We start from the raw sequence: 25,089 nt of genomic DNA, 5'->3' as shown, positions 1-25,089 counted from the left end.
GAGAGAGAGAGAGAGAGAGAGAGAGAGAGAGAGAGAGAGTTTGCTTTGTATCTCTGTGTTGGGGATTGAACTCAGTGTCTTGCCGTGCTCACAACTTGTTGGGCACTTCGCTACATTCCTATGCCTGTACCAGTGTTTTTAGCATTCTAATTTAGGTCCTATCCCTTACTGAAATACTTGCACAAGTCTTTAGGTAGCTATTCTAGCTACATTGGTAGTTTTGACTTTATTTGAATGTTTAGACTTTGTTTTTGTCTGAAATGGGTTATGTTAAGAACCTTAAGATACTGCCTGTCAATAAGATGCTTTCAAACCCTTTCAGGGATGTGGTAAGATAGACTTGGTGCCAAGCAAGGTCATTGTGTATTTGTTCATGGGTTGTAGCCCAGTTGAAGCTTTTGTTTAAAGTGCTAGTATAAAATCAGCTTCCGTGGCAAGTTTGGAGTGCCTTGTTTTTTCTTTGAAAATTAAAGTTATATGAAATCAGACTAGGACTAATGAATGAAAGTAAAGAAAGAGTAATACTATAAACTGTTCCCAGGCTATACAGAAAATGGAAGTTATAAAGCTTCTATGTTATCTGTTTCATATATAAAATGCAATGTTTATATAATTGTTTGAACTTAGAGTGAGTTAAATCCAGAATTGTTTAATGTTGTTACGTTGATGGAGATCTCTGGTCAAGATCACTTGTGTTTCATTCTAGTCATGAAGGTAACTCTCATGTGCCTAGTCCAGCACAGTTGCTAAGAAGGAGACTCCAAAGGGCTAAACCAAATATAGGAGGAGCACACCATAAAAAAGAGCATCCATGTGTAGAAAAAGACACAACAGAGCAGAGCACAGCCCCAGAACCAGGAGACCGTGTGCTGCCCAAGGGAGACGTGGACATCCAGCTTTCTCTAAAAGTAAGAGTGGGAAAGGCAGTGTTGTCAGGGTCGTGATGGAGGACAATGGTGGAAGTCCCTGCTTTTGTGCTGAGCATGTTTCTGTGAAAAGCTAGTGATGTTACAAGCTTATGCAGATTTGAAAATTGATCACCTGTGGCTTTTTAAGTTTAGAGGACTAGGCAAAACTGCTAAACTTTACTAATAAAGATTGTTTTCATGGTACTATTGTGGTTTGTTTGTTTGTTTGCTTTGTTTTTTCTTTAAGGAGAAGACGGAGATTCTGACCTCTCTGGAGGTTTCAGAAAGAAAAGATTGTATAGATCCTGAGGAGTCGGGTTCTGACAGAAATGATGCTCAGCTGAAAGCTGCACCAGCAGGAGCTGCTAGGGAGGCGGCTGTTGAGGACCATCCCACATCATCCTTGGGGCTTGAAGAGCAAGGTCTCAGTAAACAAATTAGGTAATGGTTTATTTTAGAGACTCAGGCTAGGAAATAAAAACACTTATTCCTCAAAAAACTTCTACCTTAATTTTCTTCTTTATCTATAAGCCTATTGTTTATTCCTATTTGTAACAATGTACTTTTTTTTTTTCTTACCAAAAGATAGTGTACATTACCTTAGTAACTAGAATGCTAATTCTAGTTTGGCTATAAATTATAACAAAGGGTACTTTCGTGATTTTCAAGAAAGTGTGAAGGAACCTAAGTTCTTGAAAAACAACATTATTTTCCTAATCTGTTTACCCACTCAGTAAGATAAACCAGTCTACTATTTGATCTCATATTCATTATTGATTGGTTCCATGTATTTTGTCTTTCAGTTATTTCCAATTTGTGTTTATCTCAATCACCATATCAAGGTATAAGGCCAGTATTAAAACCTACTGTGCAGCATTTATAGATATATAACTAAGAATTCACTCTGAATAAGATACTAAGTAATAGTTAATTCCTTTCTTATTTTCATGGCATGTGTTTTTAAAAGAATGGGTGGGGCTAGGGATATAGCTTATGAGCACATTGTGTAGGACTTCTGAGGCCTGTATTCAGTTTTAGCATCATAGAAGGTGATGTACCTATCATCATCACCAGTGCTGGAAGTTAGGGATTCACATGTTGGCCTAGTGCCCTGCCTCTGAGCTATTTATTTTAAAGGCTGGAACCTTGATTTTGCTCTTAACAATTTGACTTTCATTGAGATTATCTTGGTGCATACATGACTATAACTGTTATTTTGATTAAACATCCAGCCGTCCGCAACTATTGAAAGAATCATATTATTCTAAAAGTGCTCCACATCGAAGAACAACTCTGTCTTCTGCCTCTGAGTGTGAGATAGACCACAGTGGGAAAAGAGCACATAGGAAGATGAAACCAAATGTGACCAAAGGGCGTGGATCGAAACGAATTCGAGGTAAGACTGCTAAGAAGGAACCTAGAGCTTCCAAGTCCATGTTGGTGACTCTTCGGGCTTCTCAGAAAGAGGATGAAGATGATGCTGAGGATTTTGATTCTGACTATGAGGAAGAACCCTGTCATCTTGCCCCAGAAGAATTAAACAAAGCACCAGTCTTTGTACCTGTTGGTCTCAGATCCCCTGAACCAGTGTCTGCTCAGATCGAGGAAACAATGGAAGAGGTAGTTTGTGTTTTGTTTTGTTACGTTTTTTTTTTTTTTTTTCAGTTTTGGGCATTTTCACCTCTTTTAATGGATGCTTATTTCTTTTCTTAGTGATTGTTAAGGTCTGCAGAGTCCTTTCTCTAAATATCCACTGTCAAAAGTACTTTATTTGGAACTTAGTGGATAGCTTAAGGAAATGAGCAGAAGTGGCTTGTGTGGCCATCGCTCAGTTGTCATAGTCCATGCTCTTACAAGGGACTCAGCTATGATAGAAACTTATGTATCTCTGAGCTACTTGTATGTGTAAGCTGCTCAATCTACCTTTTGATTAATTTGAAAAAACTTTTAGCAGATATTTTTCTATGAACTCTCTAATAGGCTTTCTATGTTATGGTTGGTAGAGAAAATAGAATCATCTCTCTCTTTCCTCTTTTTGTGTGTGTGTGTGTGTGTGTGTTTTGTCTCATGTATTTCACATTGTATGTACATTGGCCTTCAAATTTGCTATGTAGTCTAGAATGACCTCCTGTGTCCACCTCCCCAGTGCTGGGATTACTACAGCCATGTACTGCTGCAGCTGGTTTAAGAAATGTTGACGATAGAACCTACAGTTTCATGTATATGAGACAAGCAAGCACTTTACAACAGAGCCATACCCTCAGACCCCCCCCATCTCTTCCTCCCCTCCCCACCCCTCCCCCTCCCCTCCCTTCTCCCTCCCCCTCCCCCTCCCTTCTCCCTCCCCCTCCCCTCTCCTCTCCCTCCCCTCTCCTCTCCCTCCCCTCTCCTCTCCCTCCCCTCCTCTCCCCTCTCCTCTCCCTCCCCTCCCCTCCTCTCTGCCCCTCCCCTCCTCTCCCCTCCTCTCTGCCCTTCCCCTCCTCTCCTGTCCCCTCTTTCTCATTTTTATCACTCTCCATTCAAAAGAACTAATCTTGCAAAACTGGAACTCTTGTTTCTGTTTAGCCTAGGGTGACCTTGAATTTCTAATCTTCCCTCTACCTCCCAAGTGCTGGAATTACAGGTATGTGGTGCTGGAGATGGAGCCCAGGGCTTTTACTTATTTGGCATGATCTCTACCAACTGAGCCACATCCTCAGTCCCTGCTTCTCTGCTCTTAGTTCTTTTTGAGATAAAATCACAAATGGATTTGCTAGAATTTTGTAATTAAGTTTTTTAAGCCAAAAAAAAAAAAAAAAAAAAAAAAGTTTGCTGCAGTAGCTGTATCATTTCCTTTGTCACCAGTGTTCAGGGTTCCAATCTCTCCCTATCTGCACCACCGTCCGTTCCCCTCTCCACTCAGTCACACTCCCTCCTGCCTTCCTTTCTCCTTTCTCCTTCCGGCCCTCATTATAAGTAGTCAGTCTACAGCTGCTATGTGCCCCCCTCCTAGTTTTGTTTTTTGTTTTTTTGTGGGGGTACGCATCTTTAATCCCAGAGGCAGGCGATCTCTTGAGTTTGAGGCCAGCTGGGTCTATAGAGTGAGTTCCAGGACAGCCAAGGCCACACAGAGAAACCCTGTCTCCAAAAACAAACGAACAACAAACAGCAGCAGCAGCTGTTCTAATTTGTGTGGCCTCCCATTCCAACTCTGTAGCCTTAAAGTATCCTGTTCTCATTCCTATCCTGTTCTCATTCCTTTCTTAGCTGGTTTATTGACAGACGATCTGAATCTGTTCCCTCCCTCCCTCCCTCCCTCCCTCCCTCCCTCCCTTCCTTCCTTCCTTTTAATTTGAAACAAACTTGTTTTACATGTCAATCCCAGTTCTCAAACCCCCTCTTCCTTCCCTGTCTCCCCCACCAACCCCATATCCCATCCCCTTTCTGCTCCCCAGGGAGGGTGAGGCCTTCCATAGGGGAGCTTCAAAGTCGGTCATATCATTTGGAGCAGGGCCTAGCCTCTCCCCCCATGTGTCTAGGCTGAGAGAGTATCCCTCTCTGTGGATAAATAATGATACTCTACCAGAGGCCCCATAGACTGCCCAGTCCTAACTAACACCCACATTCACGGTGTCCGGGTCTGTCCATGAGCTCCCCCTTGTTCAGGTCAGCTGTTTCTGTGGGTTTCTTCAGCCTGGTCTTGATTCCTTTGCTCATCACTCCTCTCTTTCTGCAACTGGATTCCAGGAGTTTGGCTAAGATAGTAGTGATGATAGAGGAATTAAAGGAATATTGTGCTACTTCTGCTAATTAATGGGATTCTTGAATGTGTAAAGATACTTTTGTTAATGGAAAACCTACCTTTAATTTACTTAGGATTAATAAAAGCTTGTTAAATGTCTAAACTAAATGAGTTAGTAGAATTCTTGAAATTAACTGAATAATATTAAAAGTAAGTATACTGCATGTAAGTTTTATATATACTAAGAAAATACCAAAGAAAAGTTTTTTTTTTTTTTTTTTTTTTTTTTTTTTTGTGGAAGGATAATCTGGTTAATACTGTATGGACTATGATCTATATATTTCTCCGCCGCCACCACCACTTTGGTTGAGGGCAAATTAACTTCCAATAATCAGGCTTTGGGTTGTGTCTCTTGATTCATAGAGTATCTTCTTCAATGGCACTTTTCCCCTGTTTTAGCAATCAAATTTAGGGCTTTGTAGACATGGACTCTGGATTGTACTGAGCCTGTCATGCTAACAATTTTGATAGTCGAATGGGAAAAATTTAAATTATATTTCCTTTAGGCTGGAGAGATGGCTCAGCAGTTAAGGATTCTTGCTGACCAATCATGAGGACCATAGTGTGGATCTTATCTTCCATGTGCAGAAAACACCTGTAACTCTAGCTCAGAGGGATCCAGCACTGTTTCCTGGACTCTTCAGGCTCACAGATGTGATCATCTGTACTGACCCCTACCTTACACATATTTAAATAAAATAAATCTTTTTAAAAATTCTATTCCTTTCACCGACTGTCAAGTGAAGAGTGGGTGTCATGGAGCTGTGGGGTGGGAAGAGAGGGTTGTTTGTTGCAGTAGGACTGATAAAGGTGATAATGTTTTTAAGCATGTTAAGCCATCTCTACTGTACAGTTAGTTTTGTGTATATTTAGCATGTTTTTTCATAAATGAGTCTGTTGAGGGTAGGTACCAAGTATACCTAATTTAACTTTGTATCTCTATGCTTATGTGCCTGGATTTTTTACAAGCATTATGTAAATGTTGGCAAATGGGTGAAATTGGAACAGAGTGAAAGGAATGGGAAGTAAATGCCAGCTACTCAAAAGATTAGCTGTAGAGGTTTTGATTAATTTTTATAATAGACTCAGACCCCTCAGAAAAGTAGTGTTTTATTTTTGCTGTTAGTCACTAAGAATTATTGTAATCTAGTTTTTAAGTTGTGTAATTGTGGCATATTTCTTAATTTTAATGTTTAATTTTGATTATTTGTGTGGGAAATGAGATGTTTTAATGTTTGTAATTTGTCAAATTGAAAATAACAACACTTCTTATGACAGCTTGAGATAACCATGGATGTTGCAGACATAGGATGTGTAACTGTTGTTGAACATCAGCTTTCAAACATGGATGCAACAACTCAGGATGTGCAACCAGAAAAAGATTTGCATTCATCATTTGTAAGCATCTATATTCATGTTTTTCCTTTCGTTTGTTTACCTCCTAAAGAGTACAGGATTATATCCATAACTTTATTTTTTCTTCTCATGTAGGGAACTGTTTGTATGAATAGTTGAAACTTGTGAATTATCATGGATTTTCATTTGATTGTGAAACTTAGTTTTGTGTTTTGTTTAGTAAAGCTCTGAATATTATCCTAGACTTTAACCTCAAAATTCTGAGGCATAAGTTTATGTTAAATAAATTTTACAGCAACTACACAAAACTACACTATTATAAATCCTATAGTAGAGATGGATTTTAAAAACCAACAGAAATTATGTTTGTTTTTATTTTGTCTGTGAGTGTGTTGCCTTCATGTGTGTATGTGCACCACATTTGTGTAGCCACTTTGAGTAGGGTTTTCTAGTGAATATGAGGAAGAAACCTCCCTTTCCTTTCTTCCTGCTTTTCTGGAATTTTCCTTGGTAGACTCCTGGGAGCTTGTCCTTTAGCACCTCCTCTCCACAGGCAACCAGTTGGCTTGGAATACGTTTTGAAGTCTAAAATTAGCTGTCTTTGTTACTGAGAAAACTATTACTTTCCTATGTCAGTGTGAAGAGTGAAAACTGTCCTAGTTTTATTTCTAGTCATCACAATTATGCAGATTAAGCAGAAATCATCTTCCTGACCATCCACAGCTTATGGGTATGCTCAGTAGATGGAATATTTTCATGAGATAAACACACACAAGCAGTGGGAAAACACCCATAGCTGTTCTTAGGGAAGAAATGCATTGGCACGTGAGAGAAACTACAGGTACAGACAACTGGTTTTCAGAGTCAGTGGTCCTGTAAGCCTTGCTTGACAGGATTATCTCCATCAGAGAAGTACTTGGCTGGTGCGTCGACACACCTGAATTATCAATTGACATATGCCAGAGACCATAAATGTTTGGCAATCTTACTGGTCAGCAGGTCAGCAGAGCTCCTCATGCTGCCTCTGGACAGCTGTCCTGTGCATCATTTATTAAAATTGGTTATATTTTAAGCCAGTCATATAGAAACTTTGTGTGCTCTCCCAGACTTTAGTTTTTATTGGGTAAAAACTGGTAGCAGATCTGACTAGAGTGGGTTATGACTGAGGATGTAAGAATAGTTAGATGTATGTAGTAATGATGAGAGGCAGAGAAAATAAGGAGTGAGATGTAAAAGGACTTGGCCTTTAAGTAATTATTCTGAAGCTTTATGATCAAATGCAAATTAAGAAATGTTATTTTTATAACTAAAAACATAGAAAGACTTGTAAAATGTGATGCTTAAAACAAAAAGAAACCGGAACATTTGTTTGGGGGAAACACTTAAGATGTTACTTGTCTTTTCCTCTCTTTAGGAAATGGTCGTAAGTGAACAGACTCAAGAAGAACCAGGTAACTGTTAAAAGAATTGATTAAAACTACTTGGTTAACTGTAGCATGGTGATTAGCAGTGGGAATAGGTAAATAGGACAGTTTGCTAAAGTGTAGAACAATGACATTGACCTGTCACCTTGATAGGGAACTGGGATTTTCAGAGCCTAACTTTGGAAGGTGACCCTAGAGTCAATGATAGGTAAAGAAATAGTAGTGTCTCTGCTGGAGCTGCAGGGCTATAAACGTGAAGGAAATGCTTTCACGAATTAGCAGCCAACATTGATCTATCTCTGAATGTGCAGTATATGCCCTGAACAGTGTGGCACTAATACTAGCATGCCAGTGGTACGAAGGCTATTGAAACTTTACTAGAAGAGGAGGATCTGAATAAAAGTCTTTCTTAAGTAAAGAGACTTCTAGATTGACTTTTCTGTTTTAATGTTGGCATATTTCCTCAAGGTCCCAGTGATGGAAGCACAGAAGCTGCCATAACTTTACTTACAATGGGAGACATAGTATTGCAGTCAGAGATCATCACTGACCAGGGTGATGGTAAGAATCGGATATAGTCTCTTTAGGTGTAGTGGGAAAAATTTTGAGATGATGCCATTGGTATTAAGAATAATTTGTTGGGGGTAGGGCTGGAGAGATGGCTCCTTGGTTAAGAACACTGTCCTTCCAGGAGACCCTGTTCAATTCCTGACTCACAGCTGTCTGTAACTCCATTTCCAGAGGATCTGACACCCTCACACAGACATACATGTAGGATAGACACCAATGCACATAAAAATAAAAATAAATTTTTGAAAATAAAAGAATATTTTGGGGCTGGAGAGTTTGGCTAAACTGTTAAAAGGTTAGGGTCATAGCTGAAAATACAAGAATGAGTTAGGCTGGGCTTTTAGTGGCCTTTAATCCCCAGCCATTGGAATGCAGAGGCAGGCAGATCTCTGTGAGTTTGCAACCAGCTTGGTCTACATAGTGAGTTCCAAACCAGCCAAAACTTGAGGGAGGAGAGGAGAGAGATTTATATTCATGGAATATTTATCTAGTAAATATCTAACCTGTATACCTATAACATGTAACCATCATGAATATCATTGTATAATTGAGGTCACTAACCACTGATTACTTTTTAGATATTTCTTTAGCAAAGGGGTTTTTACTTGAGATGATGATCATAACTTATAAATCTGTGAAGAGGCAAATAGTAGTTACTGAGATTATTTATTCTAAACTATTCTAGTAGTGGAAGGAGCCAAAGGAAATGCAAATATAAATCTTTAATACTTTAAACCAACTTAGAAACTATATAGTTATTTTAATTTTTATTTTTGTGGTATAGGGTATGGAACCCAGGACCTTGTATATGCTAGGCAAGAACTTTGTTACTAAGCTAAATCTCATGTCCCAGAAGCTGTGGTCTTATTCATTATCATCTTTACCTATAGCTAATTGTATTACTGGTAATTATTTTGACTGGTAATGGATGATGTGCCGTTCATTTTAGTTGTTAGACTTGTAAGTTCATAACTATGCATTTTTCAGGGGAGCCTGAAATTTGTGTTCCAGGTAGACCTTCTTTCTCAGTGACAGACTATTGTAGTGCCTGTCACAGACTCCTAGTACATAAAGTTCAAGTTTCAAAAACTAGTAAATGAAAATGTTCTGTCTTGAAGTCTATGTAGAGTATATAGTTACTGAAATTAACAAAAGACTAGATTTTGCCTAAGAGTACTCCAAAATTTTAGTAATAAAATTAATTAAGTCAAGTTTTTCTTTTACTCAAATGTGATATAATAAATTTGGATCCTAAAAGAACAAACTTTAATATCAAAGTTAGATAGTTATTGAATGTTGAGAAATTAATTTTGGTTGTAGAAATGGCTTAGAGAGTAAGAGAAATTAATTTTATTCAGGTAGCTATTAATATTCTGTCATTTTTAATTTCCTGTTTTTTTCTGCAGTAGGAGTATGTGTATTTCCTGATGTTCATTCAAAGGATAAAAGTCATGTTCCTTTTAGCCCAGATATTGTAAATCACAAAATTGTTCCTGAATATCAGGAAGTTTCTTCACCTGTCATTAGTGCATCGCCAGCATCATTTGAGGAAAACAAGACTGTACTGAAGGAGCCGAGCCCTAGAGAAGAGGCTGATGTGATGGGAGAAGTAATGGAGAGCCGTGTGCCACCCAGGTTATTTTAATACTTAGTCAGCAAATGCAGTCACAGTATCGTTCATTTACTCATTAGCTTCTAGTAACACTTGTATATAAGTTGAACATAAACTGATACCAATAATGGTTTATTGGTTTGCATATAAAATCATAGTAATAGTGTTTTCTGTGTCTTTGAAACTTAAGTGAAATATGTTTATATGTATTCTGTTTTACAAACATGGTCTCCATTTCCTTCTCAAGTCTCTTAATAAACTTTAGCATTCAGAAATTAACATTTACCAGGTGTGGTACATACCTATAATTTTAGCCTTCTGGAGACTGAAGCAAGAGATAGCTTGAGTTTTGGGGGAGCCTCTTTCTTTTCATGTTGATACTCTGCCCAAACATACAGACAAGCAAACAATAACATATGATATAGCTCTTGCATTATGGGGTATGAGCTGTATTAGCACTAGACATGACCCTGCAAAGGGACTCTTACACAACTGATAACTTTCTCTCATCCCTTTTCTTCTAGGAATACAGCGTCTACAGTGACCAAACATTTGAGAATGGAGAATCCTTTTATTTTAACTGAACCAAATTCTGAGCAGATCTTAGGGATCTGTGGGCTTGATGGCCATCAGGAAGTTGCCAGTGTTTGTGTGACCAAAGGGACAGAAGGTGAAATTCAAAGAGGTGAGTTTAATTCTTCTTTTAGAAAATTACATTGACAAAAAATACTTTAGTAAAGGCTCTTGCCACATAAGCCTATAGACTTGTGTTTGATTTCTGGAACCTGTGTAAAGGTAAGGAGAGAACTCATTCCACAAAGTTGTTCTCTGACCTTCACATGCTCACTGTGTGATGTGTGACTCCTCTAATAATAAACAGTTTAAAATTTTATTTTACATGTTTATGTGCGTGAAGGGAGGGAAACTAAGAGAGGGAGAACACACCTATAATCCCAGCACTCTGGACATCAAGGTTATCTAAACAAAAATTATTTTGCTGCTTACATATTTTTTAAGCTTTCTTTATTAATTTTTTTCCATTCCAATCCCAGTTCCTTCCTCTCCTCTCACTCCTCCCCTTCACTGCCCATCTACTCCTCAGATAGGGTAAGGCCTCCCCTAGGAAGTCTACTAATTCTGTCCCATCATCTCCTTGAGGCAGGACCAAGGCACCTCTCCACCCCACACCCCCACGTCTAGGCTGGGCAAGGTGTCTCCCGTATAGAATGGGCTCCACTGAGTCAGTTTGTGCATTAGAGTTAGACCTTGGACTCCCTGCCATGGCCTCGTATATTGTCCCAACAGCACCCTTGTCACCGATATTAAGAGAGTCTAGTTCAGTATTATGCAGGTTCCCCATTTATAAGAACTGAGTCAGTGATCTCTCACTAGTTCTGGTCAGCTGATTCTCTAGGTTTCCCCACCATGGTCTTGACTCTTTTTGTTCATATTATCTCTCTTCCCTCTGTGTTATTTATTTTTGGGACATGATTCATATACAGAACAATTTACCTATTTAAAGTTTACAGTGCAATGATATTCTGTCACCAGACAGTATAACTGCCAGCATCAATAGCTACTCTCCAATCCTAAGCAACCACTAATTTACATTTATCTTTGTATATTTCCATTTTCTAGACATGTCTTGTGAATAGAAACATACAATATATAGTTCAGTCTGGTGCTTTTCATTAGCATAATGTTTTCAGAAATCATTTGTATGGTAACATATAAATACCTTTAAAGTTTGGCTGGTGTGGGTGTGTGTGTGTGTGTGTGTGTGTGTGTGAGCTGAGAGGCAGCCTGTGGAGTTGATTCTCTCCTCCCACATTTGCAGGTTTCCACTCTTCTTGGTAAGAGCTTTTCCTCTTTTTATTGCCAAATAATGCTTGATTGTGTAAATATTCTACATTTTGTTTATTATCTGTCGATGAGCATGTGGGATATATCTGCGTTTTTGATATAATGAATAATGCTCCTGAGAATATTCAGGTGGATATATGTTTGCATTTCTCTTGGGTTTATATTTACAAAGTAGAATTTCTGAGTCATTCAGTAATTCTATTTTGAACCTTTCTCCTCTCATGATGGTAGTTAAATTTAGATTTTTACACATGCTAAGCATATACCCTATTACTGAGCTATATATATATATATATATATATATATATGTCTTCAGCCTATGTGTTTACTCTTTGCTGTACCTACCAATTTGTTTTTAAGAAGGTATCAATTATTTACTGTGATTTTTATATTTCAAGTGGCAATTAAATTTTAAAAAGTAGTTGCACCATTTTATATTTTTAATCATCAAACTATGAGAGTTTATCTGTCTATCTTACACACACACACACACCCACACACACACTATTAGAGGATTTTACTATACATTCCAAGCTGTTCAGGAACTCACTGTGTAGCTCAGGCTAGCCTTGAACATGGAATCTTCCTCGTTCAGTCTCTCTACTGCAAAGAATTTTAGTTTCTGTCTCCTTCCAGACCCACGATTTTTAAGTGCTGCTGGAGATTGAACTCAGGGACTCAATCATTTTAAAGAAACACTAAAGGCCCATAACATTCATAGCTCTCCTACACAATTACTTATCTTTTATACTTTTAGCCATCTTGATGTGGAGCAGGATTTCATCATAAATTTAGATAATGATGCATATCTTTTTAAAATTATTTTAATTTTACATATTGTGCGTTCATGTGTGCCACTGCATACATGTGGAAGACAGAGGGCAGGTTTTGGTTTCCTCCTCCTGCCATGGATTCCAAGGATTGAACTCAGGTCATCAGGCTTGCACACCAACTGTTTTTTGTTGCTGTTTTAAATTTTACTTTATGTGTATGAGTGTTTTGTCTGTGTCTGTATGTATGTATATATGTGTCCCGCATGTGTGCCTAGTTCCTGCAGAAGCCAGAAGAGCATGTCAGAACCCCTGGAACTGTAATAACTAATGGTTGTGAGGGAACTGGTAACCAAACTTGAATAGTTGGTAAGAGCAATAAATGTTCTCGAGCTCCCTCAGGTTTTCAGTGGCCTCATTGTGTGTGATGTACATGTTAACTTCTAGTTTCATTTCCTTTTCTGTGTTCTCTTCTTGCCAAAGTCCTGATTCCTTAGGGAAAATAGTGGAAGTTAGTCTTTTTAGATTGTTGAATTCATGCTTTAAAATTCTGCATAGCCAGTCGGTGGTGGCTCACATCCTTAATCCTCTGCCTCAGGAGGCAGAGGCAGGCAGATCTTTGTGAGTTTGAGGCCAGCCTGGTCCACAAAGCTACACAAAGAAACCCTATATTGAATAGCCAAAAAAACCAAACCAAACCAAAAACAAACAAACAAACAAACAAACAAAAACCAAAAAAAAAAAACCTGGAAAATTAGCATCGTTCTTCCCTAGTTTGAGTTGCTTTCGGCCAGCAATGTCTGTCATAGTGTATGTATGCAAGTAGTTAGTTAATTGAGCTGGCTTGAGCAGTATCCAGAAGTGCATAATATATGGTCTGTTTGCCCCATCCCACCCCTCTGCCTAGGTTCCATTACTCCTTTTATTTAGCAGTATTTTCCTTCCCCTTTGTGATGTCATTTAACTTTTTAAATTTCATTTGTTTTGTGTGTTTGGGCATGCATACCTATACACATGTTGTGGTGTTTAAACGATAACTTGCCTGGAGTAATCTAATTCCATAATGGAGAACCTTCCCAGAGGTCGAACTAGGTTTGGCAGGCTTGATAGCAAGTGCTCTTATCCACTGAGCTGTCTCACCTGTCACATAATTATATCTCTCCAAGACATGTGGTATGCTGCAATAAGACAGACCCTTTTGTACCCAGTTGTAATCCCTTTTTGGGTATGGGTTTGTAATCACTTTTAAAATCATGTGTTTTTATTGAATGTGTATGTATGAGTGTGTATGCATATATGTATATGCGTGTGCGCCTGTCCAAATTTCGTGTGTGTATGTGTGTGCGCGCACACGCACCATAGAGGATGTGCGATATCAGATGACAATTTGTGGGAGTCAGTTCTCCTTCATGTGTGGAACCTGAGGATTGAACTCAAGTGTTGATGGTGGGTACTGTTAGCTACTGAAGCATCTTGACAGCCCTTAGTTTTAGTACTTCTGATTATGATACTATAGGGCTATTACCTTAAAAGCAGCCTCAGTTGACTCGGCAGCCAGCAATGAAATATGTGCAGTACAGGTTTCATTAGTCATGTTTACTTTTCAGAAATCTTGGCAAACCCCATTCTTCTGCCATGTGAATAAGCTGATTTTTGAGGTATGAGAAACTTGGAAGCGTCACGAATCTATCTTTCAAGAGAGGTTATGTTTCTAATATAGATTTGCCTGTACTATTTTGAATTACATCTTAAATGTATTTTTCTTGTTTTTTGTTTGTTTTTAAAGAAACTGAGGAAAATGTTTCTAAAGCAGAAGAATTAGAAGATAAAAGCCTTGAGCCAGGAGAGACTAAGGAGCTGCACCAATTGTCGTGCGTGCATGGTGCTGAAGGGACCATTGTTTCTCAGGAAACAATCCTAAGAGCAAGGTAAAAGAGCAGGGATGCTGACATTCATTTTATATCGTACCTTAGCTTCTATCACAGCTCATAGCTGTATGAGTTTTATTGAAAAATAATTCTGTTGTAGTTAATGTGTTTAAATTTGAAAATACCACATTAAGCGATGATACCTAGGTCTAAAAATAATTCCATGTTTGGTTGACTGACACATTATTAAAATAATGTGCTGAAATATTTCAGAAGTGAAGGTCAGGAGGCGAATTTGCAAGAGGTTCAGATGCCGGGTGCTGCAGTTGCTTCTTCTGAGATCGGGCCCCACACACTTGATTCAGGTCAGGGTCTGGGTGAGAGCCCTGCTGAAGAGCCCCTCAGAGAAAACTCTAAAGACAGCAGCATGCTCATGCTTCAGGTGCCAGAGGTAAAGGAATACTGAGTATGATAATGGGTAGTGTGGGTTACTTTTTCTCCATTTAGAAAAACAGTTTACATATAGTAGACTTTCTTATTTTCAATTCAGCAGACCTTTTATAAATACATAAAGGTTTGTCCTACAGCAGAGTGGCAGTGGGTGCTGCATTCAGACTCACTGTTACCATTCTGTGTAGTTTTGGGGCTGGGTTACTCCTTTTGTGTGGCATGATGCCACTTTGACCTGTTAGTGGAAATACTTTCTGATCACTTGGCTAGGATGGTGTCTGTGAGATTTCTTGGTTATAAGGACATTTTTTTCTTCTTAGTGCTAGAAATTTGTCTAGTGAGATCCAGCTCTTGTTACTCAATAGCTTTGGTATCTACGAACCTACTTGAATCAGTTGTTCACATTGTTTCAAAATGAAAGCCTGCAGGTTTTAAACATTATAGAATTATAATCTGTATATGGTAGTTTGTGGAAAACAGGAGGGGAACACAGTGGAGGCAAGGAGAGTATACTTCATCTCCATTGAGATTTTATCTACCCAGTGTCTGCTGCAATGGGAACATGAATTAAATTCATGTACTCACATGTAACAATTTAATCAGGGTGTTTTAAGCTTATGTAAGTCAGATATTCATTGACACAACTAAAAGCCTTTAAAACACTTAAAATTGTACATTTAAGATACGCCTTTAGGTTGGAGACAGTCTCTTTACCATATGTTAAATTGTTAGACTTTCTCAAACCTCAGTTTCTTTTCAATTTTTTTAAATGGCAGATTGTACCATCTAATATTCCCGAAGTCCAACAAGAAAATATGATCAGTCCTCAAGACGTAACAGGTATGAAAAGCTGCTTTCTGCAATTGTCATAGATGTGTAGTATAATTTTTATGTTTTAACTTTTTTTTAGACAGAGTCTTTCAGTGTAGTCCTGGAGCTTGCTAAGTAGAACAGGCTAGCCTTGAACTCACAGAGGTAGTCCTGCTTCTCCATGCCTTCCCCCTTCCAGGGCTGGTTTTTAAGGTGTGTTCCACTACACCTGGCCTTTTTGTAACTATGGAAAAACACAAAATAGACTTAAGAATAAGCCAATGAGAATAACAGTCATAAATACAGGTATGGAGTTTACCAATGTTATTCAAAATTATAAATGCTTCACATAAAATATCCTGTCTATGCTATTGGGGGTTGGAGGATGTATTTTAAATTTTTATTTAGTCTTGGCACTGTAAGTCATGAGACTCTTTAAGAGATGAAATAATGATTTTCTGCTACTTCTTGGTTTAGCTTTTCATTCATAACTTTTAACTTTGACAGTGAATCTATTTACTAATCTACAGCAAGATGGAGAAGATGAACAAGCATTCATTTTAACTTTGGTGGAAATCCCAACTGATGCAACAGAAGGATTTACTGATGCCTCCATGCAGTTAATGCCAAGCTCTCTACTGCCAGCACCTATATTGGTGAAATCTGGGAACACAGTAGAAAGAGGGGACCTGAGGTAAAAAAAAAAAAAAAAAAAGTTAAATTGTTTTATCAAGAGGAAAGGTACTTCATGAATCAAGTATTAAACAAGTTAACCATACACTGCCATTTGTTTTTATAAAATCACAACTGTTAAACAGCACAAATTAATGCTGTTCTGCATTGTATTCAGCACAGTTGTGTTTACTCTGTCATCAGGTTTTGCAAGGTAACACTGGCTTCATACAGTAAATTTGGAAGAGTTTTGCTGAATAGATTGATTTTCTTTAAGTGTGTTAAAAATTTATTAGTGAATTCCTCTGGTTCTGAGATCTTTATTGAGTGACTTTTTATTACTACTTCAGTGTCAATTCTGTGTTGGTTATTACTCTTAAATAGTTTCCCCCTCCTCTTGCTTCAGTTTTGGGAGGTCAGATGCACCAGACATTTATGTCTTTCTTCTAGAGCTTCCAGTTTATTGGCATATGCTTTTCATAATGATTCATTTAATTTCAGTGGTATTGTAATATCCCCTGTCGCCATTTTGGGGGCAATTGTTCTCTGTTTTGATAAGTTTAGCTAACTGGCAAAGACGTACCTGCTTATTTCATTCATCTATCTTTCACTTGCCATCTACACGTTTGGATTCAGTTACTGCCTTCCTAAAGCATAGATTGCACACTATATGTTGATGTTTTGTTTTTGTTTGTTTGTTTGGTGTGGGGCCTATGTGCCTTTGTGCATGGAAGCTGCAATACAACATTGGATGGCATCCACATTAGTTTTGAGACAGTCTGCTACTGGCCTGGACCTCACCAGATAGGCCGGTCTGGTTGGTTAACAGCCTCCCCACCCATCAGCCATTCTCCCCCTCTCTAACCCTGGGAATACATGCATGCCTTCATGTCCAGCTGGGTTTATTTTTTTGTTTTTTGTTTTTTTATGTCTGTTCTAGACATGGACCTCATGCTTTTGAGGCAACTACTTTACCAGCTATGCTTTCACCCAAGCTTTATTTTCCTGTTTAGTGTTAGTTTAATTGTCATAGCTACAAACTTTCTACTTAGCACAGCTCTTCTGTATGGGAGCTGGAGTGCCACATGGCTGTGCACTAACGTGTGGGTACTGTAAACTAGACCTGAGTCCTCAAGAACAAGTAATCTCTCATCATCTTCTTTTTCTTTTAATTTTTGGTTTTTGAGATGGGAATTTTCTGTGTAACAACCCTGGCTATCCTGGAACTCACGTAGACCAGGCTGGACTCAGACTCAGAGACCTGCCTGCCTCTGCCTCCCAGTGCTGGGATCAAAGGCTGCGCCACCACTGCCTGCCTCTTCCTCCTCCCCTTGCCTTTTATTTGTTTAGTTGGTGTTTTGTTTGTTTGTTTGTTTTAATAGAGTCTGTTTAGCCCTACCTGTCTTGGAACTCTTTATATAGATCAGGCTGACCTCAAACTCAATGGAGATCTACCTGCCTCTGCCTCCTGTGTGCTAAGGTAAAGGAGTGCACCATTATCCCAGGCCAAGAAATAAGGACTCCTTACTGCTGAGCCTCTTACTCTGTATTTTTCTTCAGACAGATGTCTCACTGATTTAGTTAGACTGACTAACCAATGTCTTATTGTCCCTTCCCCACCAAAAAATGAAAGCTCTGAGGTCACAGGCACATGCTATTGCACCTGGCTGTTTATGTGGGATCTGAAGATCTGAACTCAGAGCCTCGTTCTTACAGCAGCGCTAGACTGATGGAGCCATCTCCCAAATCCCCGGATTCTAGGAACTTTTATTTTCCCTTCTAATTTCCTTAATCAAATTTTTGTTTGGGTATATTATTAAATCTCTGTGCCTAAACCCATTTGGTTTTAGTGCAACTTAATATATTTGTGGGTATTTTGTCTGTCTGGTTGGTCTATGTTGTTGAGAGTTGGGTGTGGAAAGACAATATTACTATTTTGGGGTCTATCTTTTCCTTTTCCACATCAGTGTTATTTTTTATTTTTTATAAAATTGAGTACTATGACATTCACTGACGTTGTTGGCTATTGTGGAGATCTTATTTAGTAATTACGTGGTGACTTAAAGGAGACACTTTGTTTTTATATTTAAGATGCCATTTAAACATACATACTTGGGACAGGTATGGTGGCATACACCTTTAATCCCAGCACTAAAGAAATATGGGCCAGCTCTTTAGAGTTCTAGAACTTCCAGAGCTACTTGAATACTATGCCACAAACAAATGAGCAACAACCAAAAAGTGTATATGCCATACAATTCTATTTTTGTTTGTTTGTTTGTTTTTTTTTTTTTTTTTTTTTTTTTTTTTTTTTTTGTATTTGGAGATATGATCTTTCCGTGAAACTTGTTTGAGAATTAAAGATTTACAAGCAAAGAAAACACTATATATTTTCCTTAGATTTAATTCAGTTTTATTGAATTGAAGTTGTGAGCCTTTAAGTATGAAAGTACCCCAAACTGCTATTTTTGTTGCTGTGACCATTATTTACTAGTTTTTGTTTCTGTACTCATTAGACCTCTCATTGGAATAGTTACTTCACTAAGTAGCTTCTAATTCACTGGTTTGCATGTATTGTTTTTATGCAGTGGGAGTTTACAAGCAACTTCAGTTGTTCAAGATGCCCTATGCTTATCTTCTGGAAGTAGTGATTCTGAAAAGCTTCCTGCTAAGGTGGACCCTATGTCTAGGAAGAGATTTCATTGTAGTCCCGATGAAAACATTCTTGTACCTCCTGCCAAGAAGTCTTCAGTTACTCCAGGAATTGATTGTCAAGAATGTGCCTCTGAGGTGAGATTAGATTACTAAGCAAGTGCCTTGGCCATATGCCAAGGATCTGTTTATTCTTCCCATCTGCCCCTAAACTTTTATACTTATGTATGTACACACACGTGCACACACACACACACTCACAGACATGTTTCTGATATTTCTCATCATTAGTAATTCAGGTAAAGGTAGTTTGGGATGACCATTTTTAACCAGTTCAAAAAAATAATTGATGAACATTAATCAGGAAACCTACAATGGCTGAAAATAAGGCCAATAGTTTCATGTCAATCTGAATCTTCACTCTGTCTACCCCCACCTAGTTACTGTGGGCTGTGGATTAACACCTTCAGGGCTCTGAATGAATTTTCTGATGTGTGAAAAAAATAATAGTAATACCTTCCCCATCGCGTGTTAACCTTCCCTTTGTTCTCAGGAGTGTGACCATACCTTCTGAGGCCCTGTAAGTTCCTGTCTCTCCAATGTCATTCTGTGCTAGTGTCCCCTCACTGTCTAGCCACAGTGGCCCTCTCTCAGTCCCTCGAGTGCTCTAAATCCATCGTGTACTGAGGCATTTCATTTGTTTTCCCATCTGCGTGGACCATTTCCTTATGAAACATCACACTCTTAGTCCAGTTATCACTACCTCAGGAAATCTAGTCTAGTCAGACCTCATCGATACAGTCTGTTCACGCTGCTAGTTTCCGAGGACTCTTTTGTTTTTTGTTATGTTTCTGATATGCGTTGTAATCTGTAACTTCACTGTGAAAAATCAACTTAAAATTATGTTCTCAAAGGAAAAGTTGAAGGCCAATAGTTTTTGGTAGTAGACAAAATATCACTGTTAATTATCTGATAGGAAAAAGTTGGCATTCCATATTATTTTTTAAAAATTTTATTTATTTATTTATTAGTGTTACTATTTTATTTCACGTGTATTAGTATATGTATGTCTGTGTGAGAATGTTGGATCTTCTGGAACTGGAGTTACAGATAGATGTAGGTGCTCTGGGAATTGAACCGGGTCCTCTGGAAGAGCAGCCAGTGCTCCTAACCACTAAGCTGTCTCACCAGTCCTGGTATTCCCTATTCTTAATTTTGTGTGTTTATTGGTAAAATTAAGCATCTTTCCATGTGCTTAAGACTACTTATTTCTGGTATTTTTGTGAAATGACTTCTATATTCTTGTTTTTTTAAAATGTATTATTGTTTTCTTTCTTGCTTTCCCCCCCCCCCCAACCCCACAAAAACAAAACAAAACAAAGCCAGGGTCTCTCTGTATAGTCCTGTCTGTCTTGAAACTTGCTCTAGACCAGACTGGCTCAGGGACCTGTCTTCCTCTACCTCCCGTGTGCTGGGATTAAAAACCTGTGCTACCTCATCTGGCATGACATTTCCATTAATGGATCTGAAAGGCTTCTTTTTTCGTTTTATTTTCTTATATGTAAATGTTAATGATATGGAAGTATTTAGGGTTTCTTTTCTTTTTTTCTTTTTCGAGACAGGGTTTTCTCTGTGGCTTTGAAGGCTGCCCTGGATGATATAGCTCTTGTAGACCAGGCTGGTCTCGAACTCATAGAGATTCGCCTGCTTCTGCCTCCTGAGTGCTGAGATTAAAGGCATGCGCCACCATCGCCCAGTTTAACTACCTTTTTAATGCAGATTTTTAAAAAATTAACTTTTTCTTTTTGGTTGTGAGCGTAGCCTTTAACGACTGAGCCATCTTTCCAGCCCTACTTTGCTGTTTTATACATTTTCACACACTGGGCTTTGAATTACAAGGTAGAAAGCAAAGCTAGAACAGAGAGATTCTTTTGTTTATTGCTTATTTTTGCATTGCTAGGTTTGTTTCTAGGGTTTGTTTCTTACATGCTAGACAGGTGCTCTACCACGGCTGTACCCAAGGTCTATTGACAGACTTTTTTTGTTGTTTTGTTTTTCTAAGGAACAGTCTAGCTGTGAAAATCAGATTGTCATGGAACTTGGGCAGGGATTGTTTTGCCTGTCTTGTTGGTGTTGAGAGTATAATCATGTGTTAGCTCCCTGGCTATTGTATGGTTTTATCAGAAGTGAGACAAAGCTCTCTCATCCCCCCCCCCCCCCGTGTGTGTGTGTGTGTGTGTGTGTGTGTGTGTGTGTGTGTGTGTGTAAAGGGTTCTTTTTGCTGTGATTGTTGTTTGATACAGACTCTCACTGTATACTCCAGGCTGGACTCAATCCTCTGCTTCAGTGTCTAGAGTTGTAGTTCTCAACCTTCCAAATACCATGATCTTTTAATATGTTTCCTCATGTTGTGACCCCTAACCACAAAATTATTTCTTTGCTACTTCATAATTGTAATTTTGCTACTGTTATGAATCATAATTTAATATCTGGTATGTGACTCTTGTGAAAGGACCATCTGACCCCCTGAAGTGGTCTCTACCTGTAGTTTTAGAATATTTAAATTATAGGTATGTGTCACTGTTTGTGACCTGTTGATTAAATTTACTTTGCTATAGGGGGAAAATGTTTTAATTTACACTGTGAGAGAACAGTGGCTTGGGCAGGAACAATAACTTTAATATTGCTCACCAAAACTTTATTTTTTTAAGGAATTCTTTTTAGTCTTAGTTATTTTATTTTGTATGTATGAGTGTTTTGCCTTCATATATATAAATGTACCATGTGTGTTAGGAACTGAATCCAGTTCCCCTGCAAGAACAACAAATGCTCTTAACCACTGAGCATCTCTCCCTATCCCCCTTGCTGTAACTTTCTGGTAACAGTTTTTAAAATTAGAGAGTGAGTGGCTTCAGTGGTTTGCTAGTGTTGTCTGGAAGACTTGGTGTTGTGCCAGTCTGTTTCAGCAAGAGGCACAGCTCAGCAGCAGAGCGCTTGCTTTGCTTTCAGTGGGCCCTGGGTTACTAGCAGGACGCCCAGAGTATCTGGTGACTGGGGAAAATGTAGTTTACATGTATTTGTTTGTTTTGTTGTCTTTTGTTACTTTGAGACAGGGTCTCACCATGTAGGCTTGTAGACAGAGCTAGTGTAGAACTCAGAGAACCCTCTGCCTCTGCCTCCTGATCACGGGTTAAAGGTGTGTGCCACCACCTTTAATGTATTACAGTAGCAAACCTAGATTGCCTATTATTCCATTCAAAAGGGATAACTGTGGGGGCAAGGTAAAAACTCAGTAGACAGAGTTAAAGCGTGATGAGCTGTGTTCAGTTTCTAGAACTCAATGAAGATGCCAGGCATGGTAGCTGCTTGAAATCCTAGTGCTAGGCAGACAACCAGAGGAGCCATCAAGTTAAGTAGGTGAGGCTTATTGGTAAGCACCTGGCCAATAAGTGACTTGTCTCCAAAAAGGTGATTAATATTCCCGAGGATGACACCAGAGGCTGTCTTCTGACATCCATCCACACTCACAGATTATTCCCTCCCCACTTATTTAAAGCTAAAATACAAATGAAAAAATGTATGTTGCTATCAGTATATTAAGAATATATGTATGGGGCTGAAGAGTAGGCTCATCAGTGAAAAGCACCTGGGTTTGATTCCCAGCACTCACATGACGGTTCATAACTGTCTGTAACTCCTGTCTCAGTGGCTCTGGTCCCCTCTTCTGGCCTCCAAGGGCATCAGACAGCCATATTGTGCAGGGACATTACTTGCAGACAAGATATACATAAGAATAATAAAAATAGAAAAGAAAGGACAATGTCTACAGGCCTTGTTTGTCAGTTTGGTTTATTAGCTTTGTTTTTATTTTAACAATAAAATATTGTGCATGCAAAGTTTTTTCCCTGTCTTTCCTTTATTTTGAGACAAAAGATCTGGTAATGTACCCCAGGCTGGACTCAAACTGAAGATTATTTTACCTGTGCCTTCCAGGGCAGGATCATAGATAAGTGCTACCACAGCCAGCTTTGTGCTCCACTGTTTTCAACCCAAGGTAGCATACTGTGTACTTTGTTTGAGTCTAAGAGTTTGAAATCAATCTGGGAAACATCATAAAACCCTTAGTCCTCTTTTTTTTTTTTTTTTAATTAAACTTTTCCCCTAAAGAATGAATATTTATGTAAATAAATATAAATTTTCTCCTCTTGACTTTGTGAAGTTCTAAAGTAGACTTTTATCATGTTGAACCGTCTTTACAGTTTTGAAATGGATGACTAATTGGCCGTGATGTATTAGTTTGTTGATTGGCTCTTTTTAAAGGTGCTTGAGTTGATGGGTCAGAAATGTACCTCACTGGTAGAGAGAGTGCATAGCTTGTGTGAGACCCTGACTTGGATACTCAGCATTATAAACATGAAAAATGGTTTCATTGATATCTTTTGAGATTTGGCAGTTGGTATCAATATTATGCCTGAGACAGAAGTCCAACAGTTTTTACTTTTTCCCTGTGCTCTGGAGCAGTTTAAATATTAGCAATGCATCTTTTTCACAAATGTTTAATTGGTGGTATAATTCTGCCTGACTCTAGAGCTTTTACTAGTGCATGATTGAAGGGGTAGAATTTTAATTTTACTTAATAAATGGAGTTCTAAAACTTTTTGTATGTTTTCTTGAAACAGGTATGTCCAAAGGAATTAAATGTGTTTGAGAAAACAGGTGAGTGAGATCAGTTTAAGTATGACTATATTTTACTTAGCACCCTGATTATTTCTGATGCATTTTGAGCTTGAAACAGAGCCTTACTCGTCTTTATCTCAAATCAGTGGCCTCTCTTTGTAATTTACTCTTTAATATACCACTAGCAGTAATTCTTTAAGAACCACCATGGCTAAAACATCTAATAACCCTAATGTAACTACATTTGAAGAGACGTAATATCGTTTAAAAATCCCTCATCTGTGCTTATACTTTGAAGCATTTTTCTTATGTTTCACTCCAGGAAATTCAGACTTACAGTAAGGTCTTTGATACATTTTAAAGTTAGCTAACTAGCTTTAGTCTTCCTAGCACTATTTGTTGAAGAGACTAGGCTGTCTTTTCTCCAATGTTTTTGTTCCTTTATTGAAAATCAGGTGGCTGTAGTTGTATATTTATTTCTACTTATTTATTGCACTGAATTACATCTCTGTTTCTATTACTACTGTTCTGTTATATTTATATTAATATCTTTGGGAGAAGGATGGTCTGGTCTATTGTGAATGCTTTCCACTGTGATGTTTTTTGTTTTTTTTTTCTCCTTTCTTTCTTTCTTTCTTTCTTTCTTTCTTTCTTTCTTTCTTTCTTTCTTCTTTCTTTTTTTTTTTTTTTTTCTGAGACAGGGCTTCTTTCTCTGTGTGGCTTTGGAGCCTCTCCTGGCACTCAGGCCAGGCTGACCTCGAACTCATGGAGATTCGCCTGCCTCTGCCTCCCAAGCACTGGGATTAAAGGCATGCGTCACTCCTGCCTGGCTTCCACTGTGGTTTTAATTTGATTCATTTTTTGATTTCCAACATTTTTCTTTGTGTTCCTCATTCTGCCTGTCCCTGCTGTTCCCTATCTCTATTCCCCACTCCTCAAACATCTCAGTTTACATGCTCACGTTCACATCTGTGTTGCTGACTTGATTTCTATACTTCATTTATTTATTTGTTTGTGTCTTTGAAATCAGTGATCATTTTTTACTAGTAGACTTGAGTTCTTCGTCATGCATTTTCCCAGTTCAGGAGGGAGGAGTCATGCTGACTTGCCTTTTAACGTTTCCTGTGTTTTTGCCATTTTACACATTGGTGGAACAGATTCTGGGTCCTGTCTGTTTTGTTTTTTTCATTTCATTATCTATTCCTGGCTGTCCTTGAACTTGTGGCAATCTTTTCTGCTTTTGCCTCCCAACTGCTGGGATTCTGGCATGTATCACCACACCGGAGACACAATATGTAGCACTGGCCGGGAGCTCAGTGCGTACACCAGGCTGTCTGTCCTAATTGCTGGCCTTGGTTCCTTGTTTTTTACCTTAGCCTTCCTGTTACTGCATGCTTTTCAGCTCTCCTATGGTATCTTTTGTGCTTGCTGATATGCTTGCTGTTTTTCTCCTGGGGATAGAGTTTATACTTGTTTCCCCTACTGGTTAATCCTGATGTCACATGGAGGCTGTTTTTGATCTACTACGATGGCAAACTCCATTTCCTCGAGTCATTTTTCTTTGACTTTTTCTTCCTTTTCTTCTTTTGTAAATATAGGGTCTTACCAAACTCCATTTCCTCGAGTCATTTTTCTTTGACTTTTTCTTCCTTCTTTTGTAAATATAGGGTCTTACT

The 25,089-nt window shown here is 38.5% G+C and overlaps 1 protein-coding gene across 1 annotated transcript in view; it reads left to right on the top strand.

Annotated features, from left to right (window-relative positions):
* The window catches only part of Bdp1 (B double prime 1, subunit of RNA polymerase III transcription initiation factor IIIB), an 85,974-nt gene that overhangs the window by 48,929 nt on the left and 11,956 nt on the right, over positions 1-25,089 (top strand). Inside the window, exons 23-36 of the mRNA XM_051182837.1 lie at positions 707-914; positions 1,156-1,349; positions 2,141-2,528; positions 5,968-6,087; positions 7,460-7,496; positions 7,938-8,030; positions 9,446-9,674; positions 10,176-10,336; positions 14,071-14,212; positions 14,426-14,603; positions 15,379-15,442; positions 15,920-16,106; positions 18,673-18,874; positions 23,416-23,452. Coding sequence (XP_051038794.1) covers positions 707-914; positions 1,156-1,349; positions 2,141-2,528; positions 5,968-6,087; positions 7,460-7,496; positions 7,938-8,030; positions 9,446-9,674; positions 10,176-10,336; positions 14,071-14,212; positions 14,426-14,603; positions 15,379-15,442; positions 15,920-16,106; positions 18,673-18,874; positions 23,416-23,452 — 2,240 coding nt within the window. The remainder of the gene's footprint in view (positions 1-706; positions 915-1,155; positions 1,350-2,140; positions 2,529-5,967; positions 6,088-7,459; positions 7,497-7,937; positions 8,031-9,445; positions 9,675-10,175; positions 10,337-14,070; positions 14,213-14,425; positions 14,604-15,378; positions 15,443-15,919; positions 16,107-18,672; positions 18,875-23,415; positions 23,453-25,089) is intronic.

This window comes from Phodopus roborovskii, unplaced genomic scaffold (genome assembly GCF_943737965.1).
Source record: "Phodopus roborovskii unplaced genomic scaffold, PHOROB, whole genome shotgun sequence".
Taxonomy (NCBI): domain Eukaryota; kingdom Metazoa; phylum Chordata; class Mammalia; order Rodentia; family Cricetidae; genus Phodopus; species Phodopus roborovskii.
The sequence above is the reverse complement of the archived record's forward strand: the minus strand, read 5'-3'. Positions and strand labels throughout refer to the sequence as shown.